We start from the raw sequence: 23,065 nt of genomic DNA on the forward strand, positions 1-23,065 counted from the left end.
ATAATAAGTAGTCGGGAACGCAAGCTTCCATCCCTAATATATGTATGTAAAGAGGGGGGAATTGTGGGACTTTATATGAGGCCAGGGCATCCGCCGTAGGTGGCCTCCATCCCTATTTGAATAAACAAAAAAAAGGAGGAGAAGTTGGGACTTTATATGAAGCATGCGGCCGAATAGAACAACATGAGCAGAGAATGACTGGTGGGTGTACAGAAATAATGATAGTTAGCCCAGTCACATAGTGCTATGGCATGTACATAGTAACATAACATGAACCAGTATCCTGATTATACCATTTATTAGATATAGCAATCATATCGTAACAAAAATAACATAGGTAACATGAGTGGTACATGACATTAACAACATAATAAAAGGAGAGGGCGGCCACCAGATATACATTTCTGTGTTCACGCATTATAATAAGTTCATAAAGTAATTGGTAAAGGCCAATATGGAAAAGTAAAATCATAAACATATGGTAGAATATCACTCTTGGATGAAATTGGTATTAAGGGCATCTCTATAGCTCGACGCGTTTCATGGATACCTCCAATCTTCAGGAGCAGATGCAATAATCTATAAACATAACATATGATAAGTTGGTAAAACTGGCCGATTGAACAAAGGGGAATTGCCACATACAGGGGCTAGAGAGCCCCTTTGTTCAATCGGCCAGTTTTACCAACTTATCATATGTTATGTTTATAGATTATTGCATCTGCTCCTGAAGATTGGAGGTATCCATGAAACGCGTCGAGCTATAGAGATGCCCTTAATACCAATTTCATCCAAGAGTGATATTCTACCATATGTTTATGATTTTACTTTTCCATATTGGCCTTTACCAATTACTTTATGAACTTATTATAATGCGTGAACACAGAAATGTATATCTGGTGGCCGCCCTCTCCTTTTATTATGTTGTTAATGTCATGTACCACTCATGTTACCTATGTTATTTTTGTTACGATATGATTGCTATATCTAATAAATGGTATAATCAGGATACTGGTTCATGTTATGTTACTATGTACATGCCATAGCACTATGTGACTGGGCTAACTATCATTATTTCTGTACACCCACCAGTCATTCTCTGCTCATGTTGTTCTATTCGGCCGCATGCTTCATATAAAGTCCCAACTTCTCCTCCTTTTTTTTGTTTATTCAAATAGGGATGGAGGCCACCTACGGCGGATGCCCTGGCCTCATATAAAGTCCCACAATTCCCCCCTCTTTACATACATATATTAGGGATGGAAGCTTGCGTTCCCGACTACTTATTATATTCCCAATTCTTGGTATTGTCCATTATTAGCTTATTTATTACAATTAATACTATATATCTCTCTTGAAGTTTCTGGCCAATAGTTTGTATTCCTGAGGGGTTTGGAGAGAGACTTTATTTAATTACTCTGCTATGTTCCCAGATGGATACACTCCTTCTTGATGTCTGTGGTTGTGTGTGATGGTGGACTGGGCCGTTGGGCACCACTTTGGGGGTTTTCCTTCCCGGGAGCTGCGATGCGCACTTGGGACCCTCCCCTTCCCCCTCCGCCCTAGTTGACGCGGGCGATCGGGTTGATGTCCTCACTGCGCATCGACGCCACTCACTCAGGGTCCCGCGTGTGACGTCGCGATGACGTCATGACGCCGCGTGCCGCTGTTTCTATCTGGGCGGCTCTTGGTGGGGAAATTTGGCGCCTTATGCCGGGCGGGCGTTTTCCGCTCAGGTACGGATGCCCCCTCCCCCAGTCAGCCGTCCTGCGTGACGTTGGCGGACACCCATTGGACACCTGGGACTACATCTACACTCCACCCCGTGTGGAATGGTTGGATCCCTGTTGAGCGGTGTCTACCGCTACAGCATCACCGGTCAGGCCACACGGTTACTCACACTATATTCAGGTAATCACCCTTCTACACCATCCCCATATACACCTATACATTTTTTGGTAGTTTGATTAGTAGCCAGTGCATTTTTTATCATTACTGCACTATTATGGAGCACCATCTGACATCTTATCACTTAGATCACCCTACTTTTGTTACAACACCTATACTATAGTTATTACTGGTATACCATCATGAATTATCATGTGATCTTCCCCACCTTTTATCACCCCTTTTTTCCAACATACATCAGTATTACCCCTCTTTTTTTACCATTTTTATTATTTTTATTTTTATTATTATTTATATTATTTTTATTTTTATATTATTTTACTTTTTTGTTTACACTCTTTACCTTCCAGGTAATTGGGCTGTCACCCCTCAGTTATCTCCCTCCCACACGTTATTTCCTCACTCTTGTCCATGGGTTGTGCCGCCTCAGCTCCCGGGAGGATGCTTGTTCCCCAGCGGGCCCGGGCCCATTGCGCCATCGCATGCCATCACAGCTCAATTGTAAGTTGTCTACGGGTGCCATATATTTTCAACATCGTTACCATTCATCAATATTTCTGCTCTCCTTGCCTCTCTAGCCCCTGTATGTGGCAATTCCCCTTTGTTCAATCGGCCAGTTTTACCAACTTATCATATGTTATGTTTATAGATTATTGCATCTGCTCCTGAAGATTGGAGGTATCCATGAAACGCGTCGAGCTATAGAGATGCCCTTAATACCAATTTCATCCAAGAGTGATATTCTACCATATGTTTATGATTTTACTTTTCCATATTGGCCTTTACCAATTACTTTATGAACTTATTATAATGCGTGAACACAGAAATGTATATCTGGTGGCCGCCCTCTCCTTTTATTATGTTGTTAATGTCATGTACCACTCATGTTACCTATGTTATTTTTGTTACGATATGATTGCTATATCTAATAAATGGTATAATCAGGATACTGGTTCATGTTATGTTACTATGTACATGCCATAGCACTATGTGACTGGGCTAACTATCATTATTTCTGTACACCCACCAGTCATTCTCTGCTCATGTTGTTCTATTCGGCCGCATGCTTCATATAAAGTCCCAACTTCTCCTCCTTTTTTTTGTTTATTCAAATAGGGATGGAGGCCACCTACGGCGGATGCCCTGGCCTCATATAAAGTCCCACAATTCCCCCCTCTTTACATACATATATTAGGGATGGAAGCTTGCGTTCCCGACTACTTATTATATTCCCAATTCTTGGTATTGTCCATTATTAGCTTATTTATTACAATTAATACTATATATCTCTCTTGAAGTTTCTGGCCAATAGTTTGTATTCCTGAGGGGTTTGGAGAGAGACTTTATTTAATTACTCTGCTATGTTCCCAGATGGATACACTCCTTCTTGATGTCTGTGGTTGTGTGTGATGGTGGACTGGGCCGTTGGGCACCACTTTGGGGGTTTTCCTTCCCGGGAGCTGCGATGCGCACTTGGGACCCTCCCCTTCCCCCTCCGCCCTAGTTGACGCGGGCGATCGGGTTGATGTCCTCACTGCGCATCGACGCCACGCACTCAGGGTCCCGCGTGTGACGTCGCGATGACGTCATGACGCCGCGTGCCGCTGTTTCTATCTGGGCGGCTCTTGGTGGGGAAATTTGGCGCCTTATGCCGGGCGGGCGTTTTCCGCTCAGGTACGGATGCCCCCTCCCCCAGTCAGCCGTCCTGCGTGACGTTGGCGGACACCCATTGGACACCTGGGACTACATCTACACTCCACCCCGTGTGGAATGGTTGGATCCCTGTTGAGCGGTGTCTACCGCTACAGCATCACCGGTCAGGCCACACGGTTACTCACGCTATATTCAGGTAATCACCCTTCTACACCATCCCCATATACACCTATACATTTTTTGGTAGTTTGATTAGTAGCCAGTGCATTTTTTATCATTACTGCACTATTATGGAGCACCATCTGACATCTTATCACTTAGATCACCCTACTTTTGTTACAACACCTATACTATAGTTATTACTGGTATACCATCATGAATTATCATGTGATCTTCCCCACCTTTTATCACCCCTTTTTTCCAACATACATCAGTATTACCCCTCTTTTTTTACCATTTTTATTATTTTTATTATTATTTATATTATTTTTATTTTTATATTATTTTACTTTTTTGTTTACACTCTTTACCTTCCAGGTAATTGGGCTGTCACCCCTCAGTTATCTCCCTCCCACACGTTATTTCCTCACTCTTGTCCATGGGTTGTGCCGCCTCAGCTCCCGGGAGGATGCTTGTTCCCCAGCGGGCCCGGGCCCATTGCGCCGTCGCATGCCATCACAGCTCAATTGTAAGTTGTCTACGGGTGCCATATATTTTCAACATCGTTACCATTCATCAATATTTCTGCTCTCCTTGCCTCTCTAGCCCCTGTATGTGGCAATTCCCCTTTGTTCAATCGGCCAGTTTTACCAACTTATCATATGTTATGTTTATAGATTATTGCATCTGCTCCTGAAGATTGGAGGTATCCATGAAACGCGTCGAGCTATAGAGATGCCCTTAATACCAATTTCATCCAAGAGTGATATTCTACCATATGTTTATGATTTTACTTTTCCATATTGGCCTTTACCAATTACTTTATGAACTTATTATAATGCGTGAACACAGAAATGTATATCTGGTGGCCGCCCTCTCCTTTTATTATGTTGTTAATGTCATGTACCACTCATGTTACCTATGTTATTTTTGTTACGATATGATTGCTATATCTAATAAATGGTATAATCAGGATACTGGTTCATGTTATGTTACTATGTACATGCCATAGCACTATGTGACTGGGCTAACTATCATTATTTCTGTACACCCACCAGTCATTCTCTGCTCATGTTGTTCTATTCGGCCGCATGCTTCATATAAAGTCCCAACTTCTCCTCCTTTTTTTTGTTTAGTCCGGAGTGTTTCCCAAATTCCTCTATGGTCGTTAGGGCCGCCTAGAGAGACGGGCCAGTATCTTCCAAGTATAAAAGCATATCGTCAGCGTATAGGCTCACCATCTCTACCAGGTTGCCAACCCTGAGACCTTTAATGCCCGGGTGCATCCTGAGGGAAATGGCCAGGGGCTCGACTGCCAGGGCATACAAGAGTGGGGAAAGTGGGCAGCCCTGACGGGTACCCCGTTCCAGCGGGAAGGAATCTGATAGGGTTCCATTCACAAGAACACTAGCTTCTGGTGAGAAATATAATAGTTGTACCCACTTTATAAATCTGGGCCCGAATCCGAACCTCCTAAGGCACTCCCACAGATACTCCCACTCCACGGAGTCAAATGCCTCGGCAGCATCCAGCGCCACCACTGCTCGGTCTCCTGTGTTCTCATGGGTCGCTTGGATATTCATGTAAAGACGTCGTAGATTCATGGCTGTGTTCTTTCCAGGCATGAATCCCGTTTGGTCAGGGTGGATAATGGAGAGAATAATTTGATTGAGTCGAATGGCCAAAACTTTTGCTAGAATTTTGATATCTGCTTGTAGCAGTGATATTGGGCGATATGATTCCGGATATTGGGGATTCTTACCTGGCTTTGGGATCACTATGATTACTGCCCGTCGGAGGGATTCAGGTAGGGAGCCAGATTCGAAGATATAATTGTATAATTTAAGCAGTTCAGGGATCAATACCTCGGAATATTCTGCATAAAAGTCTAGGGGTATGCCATCCTGGCCTGGGGCTTTCGCTGGGGCTAGGGATGAAATCGCAGCTGCGATCTCGTCTGCAGTAAGAGGGGCCTCCATGTCTGTCATCTGAGATTCTGAGATTTGGGGAAATGGTATATTGAGGAGAAATGTCTGTGTCTCTTGAGCAGTGACATTTACTTTAGAGGAGTAAAGGTCGGCATAATATGTGCGGAATGCTGTTGCTACCGATATAGGGTCTGTTAAGGGTACATTATGTGGGTCTGTCAAGGATACCACAACCGGTGGGTTAGTGTCTTGGTGGGCTAAATACGCCAGTAATTTACCCGCTCGTTCACCCATCTCGAATATCCGTTGTTTTGAGAAGAAAAGTTTTTGTTTAGCTTTCTCAAAGTGTAATTGGTTTAGTGTACGGGTTTGCAGTTTGAGTACTGATACCGTGGCTGGATTGGGGTCTAGGTTAAATTCTTTAGTTGCTAGTTCTACTTTTTCAGAGGCAAGGTGTAGTGCAGCTTTAGAAGAGGCCTTTAATCTATTTATACGTGATGAAAGGATTGTACGGACATGTATTTTAAATGTCTCCCACACCATATTTGCCGGAGCGGTGTCCCTGTTACGGTTAAAAAAATATTGCCATTCCTCTTGGATATCCTCCTGGTCTTTTAAGGCAGAGAGCCAGAAGGGATGAAGGCGCCATGTATGGGATCCCGTGTTCGAGGTTAGATGTAGGGTTGCCCAACAAGGAGCGTGATCTGAGAGGGATCTGGTGTGATACCCTGCGTCTGCTAACAGTGGGAGGAGTATTTCTGAGATTAGTATGAAATCTATGCGGGACATGGTGGAATGTGTTGCCGAAAAGCAAGAGAAGGTCTGGGTGTTTGGGTATTTAGATCTCCATGTGTCTACTAAGGAGAATTCAGACATCAATCGCCCAAATCTGGTACTGTCAGGGGTTTGGGCGCACTGAGGGGACTGTAGTCTATCTCTAGTAGGGTTTAGGACTGTGTTAAAATCCCCTAGCCAAATAGCCGGGATGGCAGGGTGTTGGGACATATATTGTAACCCTTCTGTGACTATAGCAGAGTTGTAAGGTGGGGGTATGTAAAAGGCAAGAATCAGATATTGTGAGCCACTAATAGTACAGTGTAGAAAGATGAACCTGCCCTGAGGATCCGTCCGCACTGAAATTATGCCAAATGGAGTAGTTTTAGCAATGAGTATAGAAACCCCTCGTGAGTAGGAAGAGTGTGTGGCGTGGTACGCCCACCCTATCCATGGGCATTTCAGTGCAACCTGTAGCTGGCCTGTTATGTGCGTTTTGACTAGTACAATTATATTATATAATATAATTATAATATAATGGCACGATAGGACTTAAGGCAGCCAAAGATTGCCGTTCGCTTAATTCCATCCCGGATTCCCCGGACGTTCCATGTTAGGAATTTTACGTTAATCATATGTGTCATATGGGTGTGTGTGGGGGTGCGGCTGGATAGGTGTTCCCAGGGCAGGCCCAGCCCCAACACGCACAATTTCCCATACAGTGATCCATCTTAGTGTCAAGTAATACCATACATATTCATTACAGGTGTATTCCATCATATCAGAACACATGCTCTTTAAACTTAAGTGAAACAATTCCCAATCCCCCCTCCCTGCTCTCAGCCGCCCAAACTTGGCTGGAGCATCAAACCCGTAACCTGTGCTACCAATAGTAGGTACCATGGCACTTGATAGTATAAACTACCTATATTGACACTGGCTAAAGCTTATTTAACTGTGCCGGTGACAATATGTCACACTAGTGGTAGGGGCGAATAATCCGCTGGTTGGTAGTCCAGCAACGAGATTTTAGACAATGCGTCTGTGGAACACTTGGTAGTAATATATGTTCCATTCTTACGCCCAGTAGTGGTCTGTAGTAGTAAGTAACAGATTTTCCATAAAAAATATATTGTAAACCATAACTATTAATGCTGATCTGGTGACCCCGTGACCTCCTCCCTCATCCCTCTTGTTACAAACATGACTGTAACTATCTTTAGGAGTCTAAGAAACCAGGCAGAAAAGGTCCATAGGGAGAGAACAGTCTCTTCTTTCGATGGGGTAAAGTCATTGTAGGAGATACAGGGGTGTGTGTACCCCAGATCGGGGTGGATCAAAATCTTGCACTGAAGCTCAGAGGATGTGCCCCGATCAGAGACTACATGGGCAATTCACTGCAGCCTTATAGGTACTGGGCATATTGTGTGTTCTACTCCGAAGTGAACCCTATATGGGTTCTGTCACTGCAGTGTGTTTGTCAGATAATGTTTTGCAGCTCCTAATAGAGCCAGTGTCTCCGATCAGGGTACAGTATGTGTAGTAAATGTTTATGGATTGCATGGGGGTCTGGGGTCTCACCTAGTCCACTGCGTATGGAGGCATCATCTTTAGGCAGGTCTGTTTCTCTCTGCATCCCGTCGATCGATCCACTCCAAGGCAAGTGTTGGATCATCAAAGAAGTATGCTCGATCTTCCCCCACCACACGCAGGCGAGCAGGAAACAGCATGGCGTACTTGATGTGTTGCGCTCGGAGACGTCGCTTGACCTCTGTGAATCTGGAGCGTTGTTTCTGCACCTCCGCAGAAAAGTCGGGGAATGCCGAGACAAATCCTGACTGGAACGTAATGTTGCCCTTAATTCTAGCCATGCGGAGAACTGCATTGCGGTCTCTGAAGTTCAACATCTTCGCGATAAAAGTGCGTGGAGGAGCTCCTTCAGGTGGTCGGCGGGCAGGCATGCGGTGTGCGCGTTCCACCACGAACGTGGTGGAGAAGGCCTCTCTGCCATAGGTTGAGATGAGGAGTTTTTCCAGAAAGGTAGCTGGGTCAGTACCTTCTGAACCTTCAGGCAGGCCAATAAAGCACAGGTTGGATCTGCGAGCGCGGTTCTCCAGGTCGTCATGTTTCTGCGCCAACATCTGAACTTGTCGCTTCAGATCATCCTGGGAGTGCTGCAGGGGGTATAAAGTGTCCTCAGCCCGGCTAATTCTGGCCTCCGTTTCAGTTACCCTTTCCCTGAGTTTAGTCATGTCCTGTCTTATCAGGGATATGTCTACCTTTACCTCTTCCAGCTTGGTAGTGAGGGTGGATTGGCATAGGGAGATCGCCTCTAGGACGCGCGCTGTATCAGCTCCCTCATGCTCCGTATGGGGAGCAGAGTGTGCTGTGGAGGAGGCGCCATCTTGCCCCTCGCCGTCCCGCTCCGTCCTCCGGTATCTGTCTAGGGATGATGAGGCTACAGTGCTCCGTTTCGGGGGAGACATGGCTCGGCGGGTGCAGCGGGTCCTTCTGGCACAGATGTGGGGCACAAAGTACTGTTTGGGGTCACAGGATGCTGGTTGCAGGATCTACCATGGACGGAGCGCTGGTTTTCACACGTCCTATCCCATTGCCGTCCAGGCCACGCCCCCCCCAGTGGCCATTTTGGTTGAAGGCAGTGCTAATATATACTGTAGCAGTGCCCTGATGAGTTTGGTGCCCATTTTGTGCGTGGTTAGTGTAGGGAGAGGAACCCGTCTGACAGAGACAGAATTAGGATCAGGGAAAGGTTCCAGTCTGAGAAGGGACAGAGCAGAGGACACTTCATGCATGCTGTAGTAGTCAGCACTGATCTCCAGTACTGCTGCTGCCCCTTATATCCGCTACCTGCCAGCCCACCACCCCTCCTGCAGATGCTGCCCTAGTAAGATCAACTCAGGCTGTGTTGTTATCTAGTGTGCTGAGAATACACTGCTGTACAATGATACTGGAGTACAACCTTCCTGTATCAGCCAACCTACTGTAGCTATATTGCTCTGCCACTCCTGTGCCTTAAGGACTGTGTAGTATTTGGCTGGCACCTGCACTGTCCCTGTGTGGAGTGATTTCAGTACTGGTTACTGAGTAGGGATGAGCTTCGAGTTCGAGTTGAACCCATGTTCGACTCGAACATTGCCTGTTCGACCATTCATCGAATTGCGAACGTTATGGGCTGTTCACGCCAAATTCGAGTGGCGCGTCACGGCCCATAATTCACTGCGGCATCGCAGTGCATTGCTGGCTGATGATTGGCTAAGCATGCATTATGACCCGCATGCTTGGCCAATCACAGCGCCGTCTGTACAGAGAACCGTAATTGGCCAAAGCCAGGGTGGCTTTGGCCAATTATGGCTCAGAGGGTTTAGTACACGCCCCACACTATATAAGGCCGCCTGCGTGGGGGCCTTGTGTAGTGTGTTGCGGCGGCGGAGAGAGATAGACAGAGAGAGCGACAGTGTCATTTCATTTAAGTTAGATAGAGTAGGCAGGCTAGTCAGTTAGCTGCACTTACAGTGTATTGTGTATATATATGCATCCCGGGTGTTGTGTGTGTGTGTGTATACATATATATATATATACATACACTGTATTCAGTTTAGCTAGATCCATTCCTGTTATTCTCTTCCTAATATACTGACAGGCAGGAAGCGGTTTTTACAGTATTTACAGTTAGTGTACTGTGTTCCTTGCACAGTGTGCACCTAAAGCTACCTAAAGACAATTGCTGGTGTTCTTCTGATCCTATTAATACCACAGGCAGGCAGCTTTAAGTATTTACAGTTAGTGTACTGTGTACCCTGCACAGTTTGCACCTATAGCTACCTGAAGACATGTGCTGGTGTTCTTCTTCTGATTCTATTAATACCACAGGCAGGCAGCTTTAAGTATTTACAGTTAGTGTACTGTGTACCCTGCACAGTTTGCACCTATAGCTACCTGAAGACATGTGCTGGTGTTCTTCTTCTGATCTTATTAATACCACAGGCAGGCAGCTTTAAGTATTTACAGTTAGAGTACTGTGTACCCTGAACAGTGTGCACCTATAGCTACCTGAAGACAAGTGCTGGTGTTCTTCTTCTGATCCTATTAATACCACAGGCAGGCAGCTTTAAGTATTTACAGTTAGTGTACTGTGTACCCTGCACAGTGTGCACCTAAAGCTACCTGAAGACAATTGCTGGTGTTCTCATACTAATAATACTACAGGCAGGCAGTTGATTCTGCAAGCTGCGGTATAATCAGTATAAATATACATCCCAGTTTTGTGCAGCTACATCTCACTGCAGGCCATTAGTATGTCTGGAAGGCCAACAAATAGAGGCAGACGTCACAAGCCAATAAAAGAGGGCTTGCAGGCTCTGTGTCTAGAGGCAACAGTGCTGGTCGTGGACATGGTGCATCCTCATCAGCACGTGGCCGTGCTTGTCCTTTTTTTCAGCACCCACACCAAAGAACAAAGAGGACCTCTCCTTGCTCCTCATCAGCTGGGATCTCCAACCCCACTATACCTTCAGTCCTCTCTGAGACCTGCACTGAGAGGAATGAAGGTGTAGAATTAGGTGTGCCACAGCCAAGTACTTGCGGGCAATCTGCTATCGGTACACCGACATCAGATTGTACCAGGCAAATTTCCCTACCCCAGTTGCTGCACCACCGAAAGAAGTTCGCTCCCAGCAATCCACATGCCCAGCGGTTGAATGCTAGCTTGGCTAAATTTCTAGCACTTCAACTGCTGCCTTTTCAGTTGGTAGACTCTGCCCCCTTCCGTGAGTTCGTGGAATGTGTGGTTCCTCAGTGGGAGGTTCCCAAACGCCACTTTTTCTCACGGAAGGTGATTCCGGCTCTCTACCGGCATGTGGAAGGCAATGTCTTGGCCTCGCTGGACAGGGCGGTCAGTGGTAAGGTGCATATTACTGCTGACTCATGGTCCAGCAGGCATGGTCAGGGACATTACCTATCTTTCACGGGTGACTCTGCTGGCAGCTGGGAAGGATGCAGGACAAGGTGCAGTAGTGTTGGAGGTTGTTCCACCACCATGCCTCTAAAATGCCTCTAAAATGCTATTACTGGCGATTCCTCCACCCCCTCCTCTTCTTCTTCCTCCATGGCCTCTTCCTGTGCTTTTTCCTCGGAACCAGCAGTGCTCCGTAGTCATTCAAGGGGCTACGCAAGCATGCAGGCAAAAAGATGCCACGTGGTGCTTGAGCTGGTGTGCTTGGGGGACAGGAGCCACACTGGGGCAGAGATTCTGTCAGCTCTGCAGGGGCAGGCTCAGAGGTGGTTGACACCATGCCAGCTTAGGGGAGGAATGGTGGTTTGCGACAATGGCACCAACCTCCTCTCCGCCCTCCGACAGGAACAACTGACCAATGTGCCCTGTTTGGCTCACGTCCTTAACTTGGTGGTGCAGCGGTTCTTGGGCAGGTACCCAGGCTTACAGGATGTCCTGAGGCAGGCCAGGAAAGTCTGTGTGCATTTCTGCCAGTCATATAATGCCAGTGCTCGGCAGGCTGACCTCCAAAAGGAATTTAACCTGCCCAATAGGGATGAGCTTCGTGTTCGAGTCGAACCCATGTTCGACTCGAACATCAGCTGTTCGATCGTTTGTCGAATTGCGAACGATATGGGCCCTTCATGCCAAATTTGTGTGGCACGTCACGGCCCATAATTCACTGCGGCATCGCAGTGCATTGCTGGCTGATGATTGGCCAAGCATGCACTATCATGCTTGGCCAAATACAGCGCCATCGGTAGAAAGAGCTGTAATTGGCCAAAGCCAGGGTGGCTTTGGCCAATTATGGCTCAGGGGGTTTAGAACACGCCCCACACTATATAAGGCCGCCTGCACGGCGGTCCTGTGTAGTGTGTTCTGGCGTTGAGAGACAGAGAGACAGTGTCATTTCAATTGAGTTAGCTAGATTAGGCAGGACAGTCAGTGAGTTAGCTGCACTTACAGTGTGTTGTGTATATCTATGCATCCCAGGAGTTGCATGTATATATATATATATATATGTATATATATATATGTATATATATATATATATATATATATACACACTATTCAGTTTAGCTAGATCCGTTCCTGTTATCTTCCTACTGACAGGCAGGCTTGTCTTGTTACAGTATTTACAGCTACCTGAAGAAAATTGCTGGTGTTCTTTTGATCCTATTAGTACCACAGTCAGGCAGCTAGACTATTTACAGTTATTGTAGTGCATCCTCCTCACAGTGTTTAGTTAAAGCTACAAGTTAGTTTAGTGTGACCTCTGCACAGTGTTCAGCTAAAACTACAAGTTAGTGTAGTGCACAGTGTTCAGCTAAAGCTACAAGTTAGGGGTTAGGGTAGTGCGTCTTCCTCACAGTGTTCAGCTAAAACTACAAGTTAGTTTAGTGTGACCTCTGCACAGTTTTCAGCTAAAGCTACAAGTTAGTGTAGTGTGTCCTCCTCACAGTGTTCAGCTAAAACTACAAGTTAGTGTAGTGAGACCTCTATACGGTGTACAGCTAAAGCTACAAGTAAGTGTAGTGCGTTCTCCTCACAGTGTTCAGCTAAAACTACAAGTTAGTGTAGTGCGACCTCTGCACAGTGTTCAGTTAAAGCTACAAGTTAGTGTAGTGCGTCCTCCTCACAGTGTTCAGCTAAAACTACAAGTTAGTTTAGTGTGACCTCTGCACAGTGTTCAGCTAAAGCTACAAGTTAGGGTAGGGCGTCCTCCTCACAGTGTTCAGCTAAAGCTACAAGTTGGTGTAGTGTGTCCTCCTCACAGTGTTCAGCGAAAACTACAAGTTAGTATAGTGCGACCTCAGCACAGTGTTCAGCTAAAGCTACAAGTTAGTGTAGTGCGTCCTCCTCACAGTGTTCAGCTAAAACTACAAGTTAGTGTAGTGAGACCTCTGCACAGTGTTCAGCTAAAGCTACAAGTTAGTGTAGTCCATCCTCCTCACAGTGTTCAGCTAAAGCTACAAGTTAGTTTAGTGTGACCTCTGCACAGTGTTCAGCTAAAGCTACAAGTTAGGGTAGTGTGTCCTCCTCACAGTGTTCAGCTAAAGCTACAAGTTGGTGTAGTGTGTCCTCCTCACAGTGTTCAGCGAAAACTACAAGTTAGTGTAGTGAGACCTCTGCACAGTGTTAAGCTAAAGCTACAAGTTAGGGTAGTGCGTCCTCCTCACAGTGTTCAGCTAAAGCTACAAGTTAGTTTAGTGTGACCTCTGCACAGTGTTCAGCTAAAGCTACAAGTTAGGGTAGTGCGTCCTCCTCACAGTGTTCAGCTAAAACTACAAGTTAGTGTAGTGAGACCTCTACACAGTGTTCAGCTAAAGCTACAAGTTAGGGTAGTGCGTCCTCCTCACAGTGTTCAGCTAAAGCTACAAGTTGGTGTAGTGTGTCCTCCTCACAGTGTTCAGCGAAAACTACAAGTTAGTGTAGGGCAACCTCTGCACAGTGTTCAGCTAAAGCTACAAGTTACTTTAGTGCATCCTCCTCACAGTGTTCAGCTAAGACTACAAGTTAGTGTAGTGCGACCTCTGCACAGTGTTTAGCTAAAGCTACAAGTTAGTGTAGTGCGACCTCCTCACAGTGTTCAGCTAAAACTACAAGTTAGTGTAGTGCGACCTTTGCACAGTGTTCAGCTAAAGCTACAAGTTAGTGTAGTGCGTCCTCCTCACAGTGTTCAGCTAAACCTACAAGTTATTTTTTTGCGAGCTCTGCACAATGTTCAGCTAAAGCTACCTGTAGAAGGTTGGTGGTGTTTTCCTGATCCTATCACTACTGCAGGCAGCCAAATAAGCTACCAGTTAGTTTTTTGCAAGCTCTGCACAGTGTTCAGCTAAAGCTACCTGTAGAAGGTTGGTGGTGTTCTCATACTACAGGCAGGCAGTTGATTTTGCTAGCTGCAGTATCAGAGTATATATATATATATATATATATATATATATATATATATATATATATATATCCCAGCTTAGTGCAGCTACAGGCCATTAGTATGTCTGGAAGGCCAACAAGGAGAGGCAGACAGTCACAAGTCAATAAAAGAGGGCAAGTAGGCTCTGTGTCTAGAGGCAACAGTGCTGGTCATGGAGACAGTGCATCCTCATCAGCACGTGGCCGTGGGACACGCTTGGCCTTTTTTTTGGCAGCTGGCTGTGTTGAGCCGCAACATGCGGAAGACTTGGTCGAGTGGATGACCAAGCCGTCCTCATCCTCCTCATCCTCTCTCACCCATGCTCAGGGTACTTTGTCTGGCAAAGCAGTGGCCTCTTCCCTCAGCTCAATGTCATCAGTGACTCCTTCCCTAGCCCCACCATATCCTCCTGAGGAGTCCCTCGAACTGTTTGACCACAGTGTTGGGTACATGCTCCAGGAGGATGCCCAGCGTTTGGAAGGCTCTGATGATGATACTGAGCTCGGTGAAGGCAGTAACGTGAGCACGGACAGAGGGGGTGCTCAAGAAGGACAGCAATCTGGCAGTCATGCTCCCCCTGCTGCCAGGTTTGCTCCAGTGATGAGGAGGGAGGGGATGATGAGGTCACTGACTCAATGTGGGTGCCTGATAGGAGAGAGGAGGAGGAGGAGGCACATCACCAATGAGGCAGGATGCCCTCCAGGGGCCAGCCTAAGGGCAGCACACTGACTGCATCACACCCCAAAGCTCCGCATGTACAGGGCGCTGCAGTCTCTGCGCGTTATTCAAAAAGTTCTTTGGTGTGGGCCTTTTTTGAGACGAGTGCATCAGATCGCACCGCTGCTATTTGCAACATATCAAGTGTATCTTGCGTGGCCAAACATCTCGCACTTGGGCACCACATGCTTGACCAGACATATTTTGACCTGCCATGCAGTTTGTTGGCAAGCGTATCTAAAAGACCCACATCAAAGAACAAAGAGAACCTCTCCTTGCTCCTCATCAGCTGAGATCTCCAACCCCACTATACCTTCAGTCCTCTCTGAGACCTGCACTGAGAGGAATGAAGGTGTAGAATTAGGTGTGTCACAGCCAAGTACTTGTGGGTAATCTGCTTTCGGTACACCAACGTCAGATTGTACCAGGCAAATTTCCCTGCCTCAGCTGCTGCACTTCCGATAGAAGTTCACTCCCAGCCATCCACATGCCCAGTGGTTGAATGCTAGCTTGGCAAAATTGCTAGCACTTCAACTGCTGCCTTTTCAGTTGGTAGACTCTGCCCCCTTCCGTGAGTTTGTGGAATGTGCGGTTCCTCAGTGGCAGGTACCCAAACGCCACTTTTTCTCACGGAAGGTGATTCCGGCTCTCTACCGGCATGTGGAAGACAATGTCTTGGCCTCGCTGGACAGGGCGGTCAGCGGTAAGGTGCATATTACCGCTGACTCATGGTCCAGCAGGCATGGACAGGGACGTTACCTAAGTTTCACCATGCATTGGGTGACTCTGCTGGCAGCTGGGAAGGATGCAGGACAAGGTGCAGTAGTGTTGGAGGTTGTTCCGCCACCACGCCTACAAAATGCCACTACTAATGATTTGACACACCTCTCTCCTCCACCCCCTCCTCTTCTTCTTCCTCCATGGCCTTTTCCTTGATTTGTCCTCAGAACCAGCGGCGCTCCGTAGGCGTTCAAGGGGCTACGCAAGTACGCAGGCCAAAAGATGCCATGCGGTGCTTGAGCTGGTGTGCTTGGGGGACAGGAGCCACACCGGGGCAGAGGTTCTGTCAGCTCTGCAGGGGCAGGTTCAGAGGTGGTTGACGCCACGCCAACTTAAGGCAGGAATGGTGGTTTGCGACAATGGCACCAACCTCCTCTCTGCCCTCTGACAGGGACAAATGACCCACGTGCCCTGTTTGGCTCACGTCCTTAACTTGGTGGTTCAGCGGTTCTTGGGCAGGTACCCGGGCTTACAGGATGTCCTGAGGCAGGCCAGGAAAGTCTGTGTGCATTTCCGCCGGTCATATAATGCCAGTGCTTGGCTGGCGGACCTCCAAAAGGAGTTTAACCTGCCCAAGAACCGCCTAATCTGTGACATGCCCACCAGGTGGAACTCAACGTTGGCCATGCTGCAGCGGCTGCACACGCAGCAGAGGGCCATCAATGAGTACCTGTGTGACTATGGCACCAGGACAGGGTCAGGGGAGCTTGTTTTTTTTCCCCCACGCCAGTGGGTCATGATCAGGGATGCATTCACTGTCCTGTCACCATTTGAGGAGGCCACGAGGATGGTGAGCAGTGACAGTGCATGCATCAGTGACACTGTCCCCCTTGTCCACCTGTTGGAGCACACGCTGCGTGGAATAATGGACAGGGCACTTGAGGCAGAACAGAGGCAGGAAGAGGAGGACTTCCTTAGCTCTCAAGGCCCCCTTTATCCAGACAGTGTTCCTGCGTGCCCGCCGATCACACAGGAAGAGGACGAGGAGGAGGATTGTGTCAGTATGGAGGTGGAGCCTGGCACTCAGCATCAGCAGCAGTCTTTAAGGTATCAGTCCCAAGAAACACATGGACTTGTACGTGGCTGGGAGGAGGTGGCTGCGGACCATGTCGTCCTTAGTGACCCAGAGGACTTCGGACCGAATGCCTCAGCAAACCTACGCTGCATGGCCTCCCTGATTCTGCAAAGCCTGCATAAGGATCCTCGTATTCATGGTATCAAGGAGAAGGACCAATACTGGCTGACAACCCTCCTTGATCCACGTTACAAGGGTAAGGTTGCGGACCTTATCTTGCCATTGCAGAGGGAGCAGAGGATGAAACATCTTGGGGAGGCCTTGCAGAAAGGTCTGTGCAACGCGTTCCTAGAGACTGGGAGGTTACAAACTCCTGTTTCTGGACAACGTGTTGCTGAGGCTTCGGTCAGTCAAAGAAGGAGCGGTGGAGAAGTTGGCCGTTTGACCGATGCGTTCAGACAATTTTTTGGTCCGCAGCCCCAAGGTATGATCAGTTCCAGCAACCATCGCCAGCGTCTGTTTTACATGGTGCAGGAATACCTAGGGGCAAGATCTGACTTGGACACCTTTCCCACCGAAAATCCTCTGGGTTACTGGGTCTTGAGGATGGATCACTGGCCAGAGCTTGCACAGTATGCAATTGAGCTACTGGCCTGTCCTGCATCCAGCGTTCTTTCGGAACGCACATTCAGTGCTGCTGGATGCTTTGTAACCAGTCACAGGGTGTGTCTGTCTACCGACTCGTTCAATCGACTGACCTTCATAAAAATGAATCAGTCTTGGATCACCACCAGCTACCAAGCACCTGATGCTGATGTAACCGAATAATTTTTTTTGAAATCTCAGATCCCTTCAAAGACTGCCTATGCTGATGCTGAGTGACTATCCTGGGTAATTATCCTCTTCCTCCTCAATGATCACGCTGATAGCTTGTAAGAACATTTTTGGTTCTGGGCGCCACCACCAGTGCCTAAGGCCCAATTTTTCAGCCCCTGTTTAACAGGGGCGTGTAATTACACTTTTTGATGCAATACTTTGCAGCAGGGCTCGTTCCTGTGTTCCAACTAGAGTATCTGTGAGGGGTTGCAGTGTTGTGGCACCAGCACCAGTGCCTAAGGCCTAATTTTTCAGTCCCTGTTTAACAGGGGTGTGTAATTACAATTTTTGATGCAATACTTTGCAGCAGGGCTCGTTCCTGCATTCCAACTAGAGTATCTGTGAGGGGTTGCAGTGTTGTGGCACCAGCACCAGTGCCTAAGGCCCAATTTTTCAGCCCCTGTTCAACAGGGGTATGTAATTACAATTCTTGATCTAATATTTCACAGCAGGGCCCATTTCTGCGCCCACCAGGAGCGAGTTAGGACTTACAGTTTTGTGGCACCAGCACCACCACCACCAAAGGCCCAATTTTTCTGCCCCTGTTCAACAGGGGCATGTAATTGCAATTCTTGATCTAATATTTCACAGCAGGGCCCGTTTCTGCGCCCACCAAGAGCGAGTGAGGACTTACAGTTTTGTGGCACCAGCACCACCACCACCACCAAAGGCCCAATTTTTCTGCCCCTGTTCAATAGGGGCATGTATTACAATTCTTAAACTAATATTTCACAGCAGGGCCCTGTGAGGGCTTACAGTGTTGTGGCCACAACAACACCTAAGGCCCAAATTTCTGCTGAGTATACAGGGCAGGCCCCTACTTTCAAACATCCAACTTACAAATGACTCCTACTTGCAAACGGAAGGAGACAACAGGAAGTGAGATGAAATCTACCCCTAGGAAGGGAAATTCTCTCCTGTAAATATACATCCAGCATTCTTTCGGAACGCACATTCAGTGCTGCTGGAGGCTTTGCAACCGATCACAGGGTGCGCCTGTCCACCGACTCAGTTGATCGACTGACCTTCATAAAAATTAATCAATCTTGGATCATCACCAGCTACCAAGCACCTGATGCTGATGTAACCAAATATTTGTTTTTGAAATGTCAGATCCCTTCAAGACTTTTTTTCAGCCCCTGATTAACAGGGGCGTGTAATTACAATTTTTGATGCAATACTTTGCAGCAGGGCTCATTCCTGCACTCCAACTAGAGTATCTGTGAGGGGTTGCAGTGTTGTGGCACCAGCAACAGTGCCTAAGGCCCAATTTTTCAGCCCCTGTTTAACAGGGGTGTGTAATTACAATTTTAGATGCAATATTTTGCAGGAGGGTTCGTTGCTGCGCTCAGCTAGAGTATCTGTGAGGGGTTGCAGTGTTGTGGCAACAGCACCAGTGCCTAAGGCCCAATTTTTCAGCCCCTGTTTAACAGGGGCACGTAATTACAATTTTTGATGCAATACTTTGCAGCAGGGCTCATTCCTACGCTCCAACTAGAGTATCTGTGAGGGGTTGCAGTGTTGTGGCACCAGTGCCTAGGGCCCATTTTTTCTGCCCCTGTTCAATAGGGACATGTAATTACAATTCTTGATCTAATATTTCACAGCAGGGCCTGTTCCAGCGCCCACCAAGAGTAACTGTGAGGGCTTACAGTGTTGTGGCAACACCATCACCACCACCACCACCAAAGGCCCAATTTTTCTGCCCCTGTTCAACAGGTGCATGTAATTACAATTCTTTAGTGTTGTGGCACCAGCACCACCACCACCAAAGACCCAATTTTTCTACCACTGTTCAACAATGGCATGTAATTACAATTCTTGATCTAATATTTCACAGCAGGGCCTGTTCCTGCGCCCACCAAGAGTAACTGTGAGGGCTTACAGTGTTGTGGCAACACCACCACCACCACCAAAGGCCCAATTTTTCTGACCCTGTTCAACAGGTGCATGTAATTACAATTCTTGATATAATATTTCACAGCAGGGCCCGTTCCAGCGCCCACCAAGAGTAACTGTGAGGGCTTACAGTGTTGTGGCAACACCAACATCTAAGGCCCAAATTTCTGCAGAGTATATAGGGCAGGCCCCTACTTTCAAACATCCAACTTACAAACGACTCCTACTTGCAAGCGGAAGGAGAGAACAAGAAGTGAGATGAAATATACCCCTAGGAAGGGAAATTCCCTCCTGTAAGAGTTAATATGGGAAAAACGTGTCTCCTCTCCACTGATGCTTTATCACCAATCCTTGTTTCACTAAAAACCCCAAATTTTCAAAAAACATTTGTCATTGGGACAGAAAGTGAGGTGAAATCTTCTGAAGAGGTGCACAGACAGCAAAACAAATGTTACAGGGGTGATAACCCTTCCCTATGTTTTCCAAAAAGCTTAAAAATAGATTTTTTGGCTGGAGCTACACTTTAAAAATGTACCAGTTCAAAATTACAAACAGATTCTACTTAACAACAAACCTACAGTCCCTGTCTTGTTTGCACCGCCTGTATACTGCTGTTCAGAGTATATAGGGCCCCACGCCTTTCCTTTTTTTAATTTGGGTGTGGGGTTCCCCTTAATATCCATACAAGACCCAAAGGGCCTGGTAATGGACGGGGGGGGGGGGTACCCATGCCGTTTGTCTCACTGATTTTCATCCATATTGCCGGGACCCGACATTACATTAAAGCCGCAAGCAGTTTTAAATGACTTTTATTCCTTTAAAAATGTAATTTTGTGCAGGGACTGTTCTAAGCACGGGAAACACGCGCCACTTTAGAGGCATACTATAGACACCCCCAGGTACGATATTTAAAGGTATATTACATTTTTTTTTCACTTTAAGCATCATTAAAATCACTGCTCCCGAAAAAATGGCCCTTTTTAAAACTTTTTTTGCATTGATACATGTCCCCTGGGGCAGGACCCGGGTCCCCAAATCCTTTTTAGGACAATACCATGCAAATTAGCCTTTACATTTAGCACTTTTGATTTCGAACGTTCGAGTCCCATAGACTTTAACGGGGTTCTAAAGTTCGCGCAAACTTTCGGTCCGTTCGCAGGTTCTGGTGCGCACTGAACCAGAGGGTGTTCGGCTCATCCCTATTACTGAGTATTACTGAATCTATTACTGTGAGTTACTGAACCTGATACTGAGTATTACTGAAACTGTTATTGAGAGTTACTGAACCTGTTACTAGTATCACTGAACCTGTTACTGAGTGCTGCTGTGCCTGTTACCCCAAGAGATATTGCACCTGTGTAAGAGAAAGCTGCTGGTGCTCACTATTGTGCTCTACAGGTGAAAGTGTTTTTTTTTGTAACTGCAGTGAACTAAATACAATACTGTGAAACTGCCTTGGGCTCTGAGTGTTATTTCCTCATGTTGGGTACCATACAGCTGGCCCCACCCACAACCCCCATCACTCCATTCCTTCTAGCTCTTAACTTTCTCTCCTACCCTGAACCTCTCCCCACCACCACCACTACTCACTCCCTGCTCTTTGTGCACCAAGTGTTGAATTGTCCTTTCCTATTTCCTCTTTTCTTAGGTTGCTAAATGGTACTGCTACTCATCTTGGTTATCACATTTATGATGTACTATTTAACTTGCTCTTCTTTTTCTGCAAAATATGAAAAATATCTTAAATAAACAGCTCTATAAAAAAGACTCTGTCACCATGCCTATGCAGTACAAAGTGACAATGTCTCTGCACAGGGCACCCACTTATACTCATTCTGAAAGTGTTCCCCTGCTGCCGCTTCCTCTGTCGGTGCAGCAACACTACCCTAAACCTCCCAGTATAGGCAAGCATGTAGCCTCCTCCCTTGTAACAGTGCTAGGGCCAAGCAGCCAAAAGCATTGTCACATGACCGAGGGAGTATCATATCACCACTCCATAAACAGTGATTTCAATGTCGACTATGATGGAGGAAGGAGTGGCAAGGAAGAGCAGGCAAGGGAAGTATAAAGGGCGGAGGGAGGGGTAAACTTTTCAAAGATACTGTCGCTTTGCCCTGCATGGCCAAGGTGACAGTAGGTCTTTAACTGCCAATAGGCTACACTCGACTAAGGCTATTTCAGTAAGCCCAGTCTATTTCTACTGTGTCTCTTAAAGCCCCAATGTACTACCCTGTTTCCCCGAAAATAAGACCTAGCGTGATTGTCTGTGATGGCTGCAATATAAGCCCTACCCCCCAAATAAGCCCTACCCTGTTTCCCCAAAAATAAGCCCTACCCTGAAAATAAGACCAACAAGGACTTTAACTAGGGCTTATTTGGGGGGTAGGGCTTATATTGCAGCCATCACCGACACTCACACTAGGTCTTATTTTTGGGGAAACAGGGTAACAGCACTGACTGCTTCATCGGGAATGCTTAGGCCCTTTAAATGGTCAATTTATGATGAGTTAATGATTCACAGCAATGACTCAGTGACTCCCACCCACTGTCTTCCCTCCATATTGCTATACTGAAGGTTTCAGAGAGGGACAGAATGAATTAAAGGATATCTACTCTTCTTTTTGAAACTCATAGTGCTGTGAGAATCCTTTTTCCATTAACTAAATTTTGAATCGTAAATATTAAAAATAGATTTCAAACCAAACATTTAAAAATTATGGTATCCCTTTAAGATTTGGTGTTGGTCATAGAAAATGATGGTGTGCCTGATTTTCTGATGGGTAAAAACAGACAGGTCACTTTCCGGGCATGCTGGCTGGCCATGCACAGGCTGGAGGAAGCAAAAGTCACACAATTTTGGGTGAGAAAAGTACAGTGAGAATATGGAAGTCTTCACCTTCCAAGTGCCACACTCACTTAAAATACAGATGTGCTGAATGCAGTGTGATCCTTTCTTCATTGACCAGTCACAGCCTTACCTTGGATGTCTGGATATTTTATCATCACCAACAGGTTGAACTGCAGATTGTTGCCTGTGGTATCTGTTCCACCAACGAACATTTCAAACACAGAAGCCAGCAGATTCTCCTGGCAAAATTCACTATTTTTCACATCTTTCTCCTGTAATGAAGAACAAGAATTCTGAATTTCAGTCTTGCCAAGGCTCACTTCTGGTCACTTTTCCCAGTAGTGTGGTTTGCGGCACCTCTAAATATGGCTATATCAGTTTTTTTTCTGCCTGTGGCCTATATCTCTTCTGTAATAAAATTCCCCTACCTGCCTGCTTGCTGTATGCATAGCTCAGCTTACAGTGCTGGACTGGTCTCTGAGTGCCGGGATGACTAGCTCCTACATTTGTGCAGGAGTGACGTCATCCTCCACCAGCCAATGATAAGGCCCAAAAACCAAAACTCAGAAGAAGATGACACTGG

General features: G+C 46.6%; 1 protein-coding gene across 1 annotated transcript in view; it reads right to left on the reverse strand.

Annotated features, from left to right (window-relative positions):
* Positions 1-23,065, reverse strand: part of LOC141139255 (cytochrome P450 2G1-like) — a 143,252-nt gene that overhangs the window by 53,598 nt on the left and 66,589 nt on the right. The window contains exon 7 of the mRNA XM_073625212.1: positions 22,613-22,754. Coding sequence (XP_073481313.1) covers positions 22,613-22,754 — 142 coding nt within the window. The remainder of the gene's footprint in view (positions 1-22,612; positions 22,755-23,065) is intronic.

This window comes from Aquarana catesbeiana, linkage group LG04 (genome assembly GCF_042186555.1).
Source record: "Aquarana catesbeiana isolate 2022-GZ linkage group LG04, ASM4218655v1, whole genome shotgun sequence".
Lineage (NCBI taxonomy): Eukaryota > Metazoa > Chordata > Amphibia > Anura > Ranidae > Aquarana > Aquarana catesbeiana.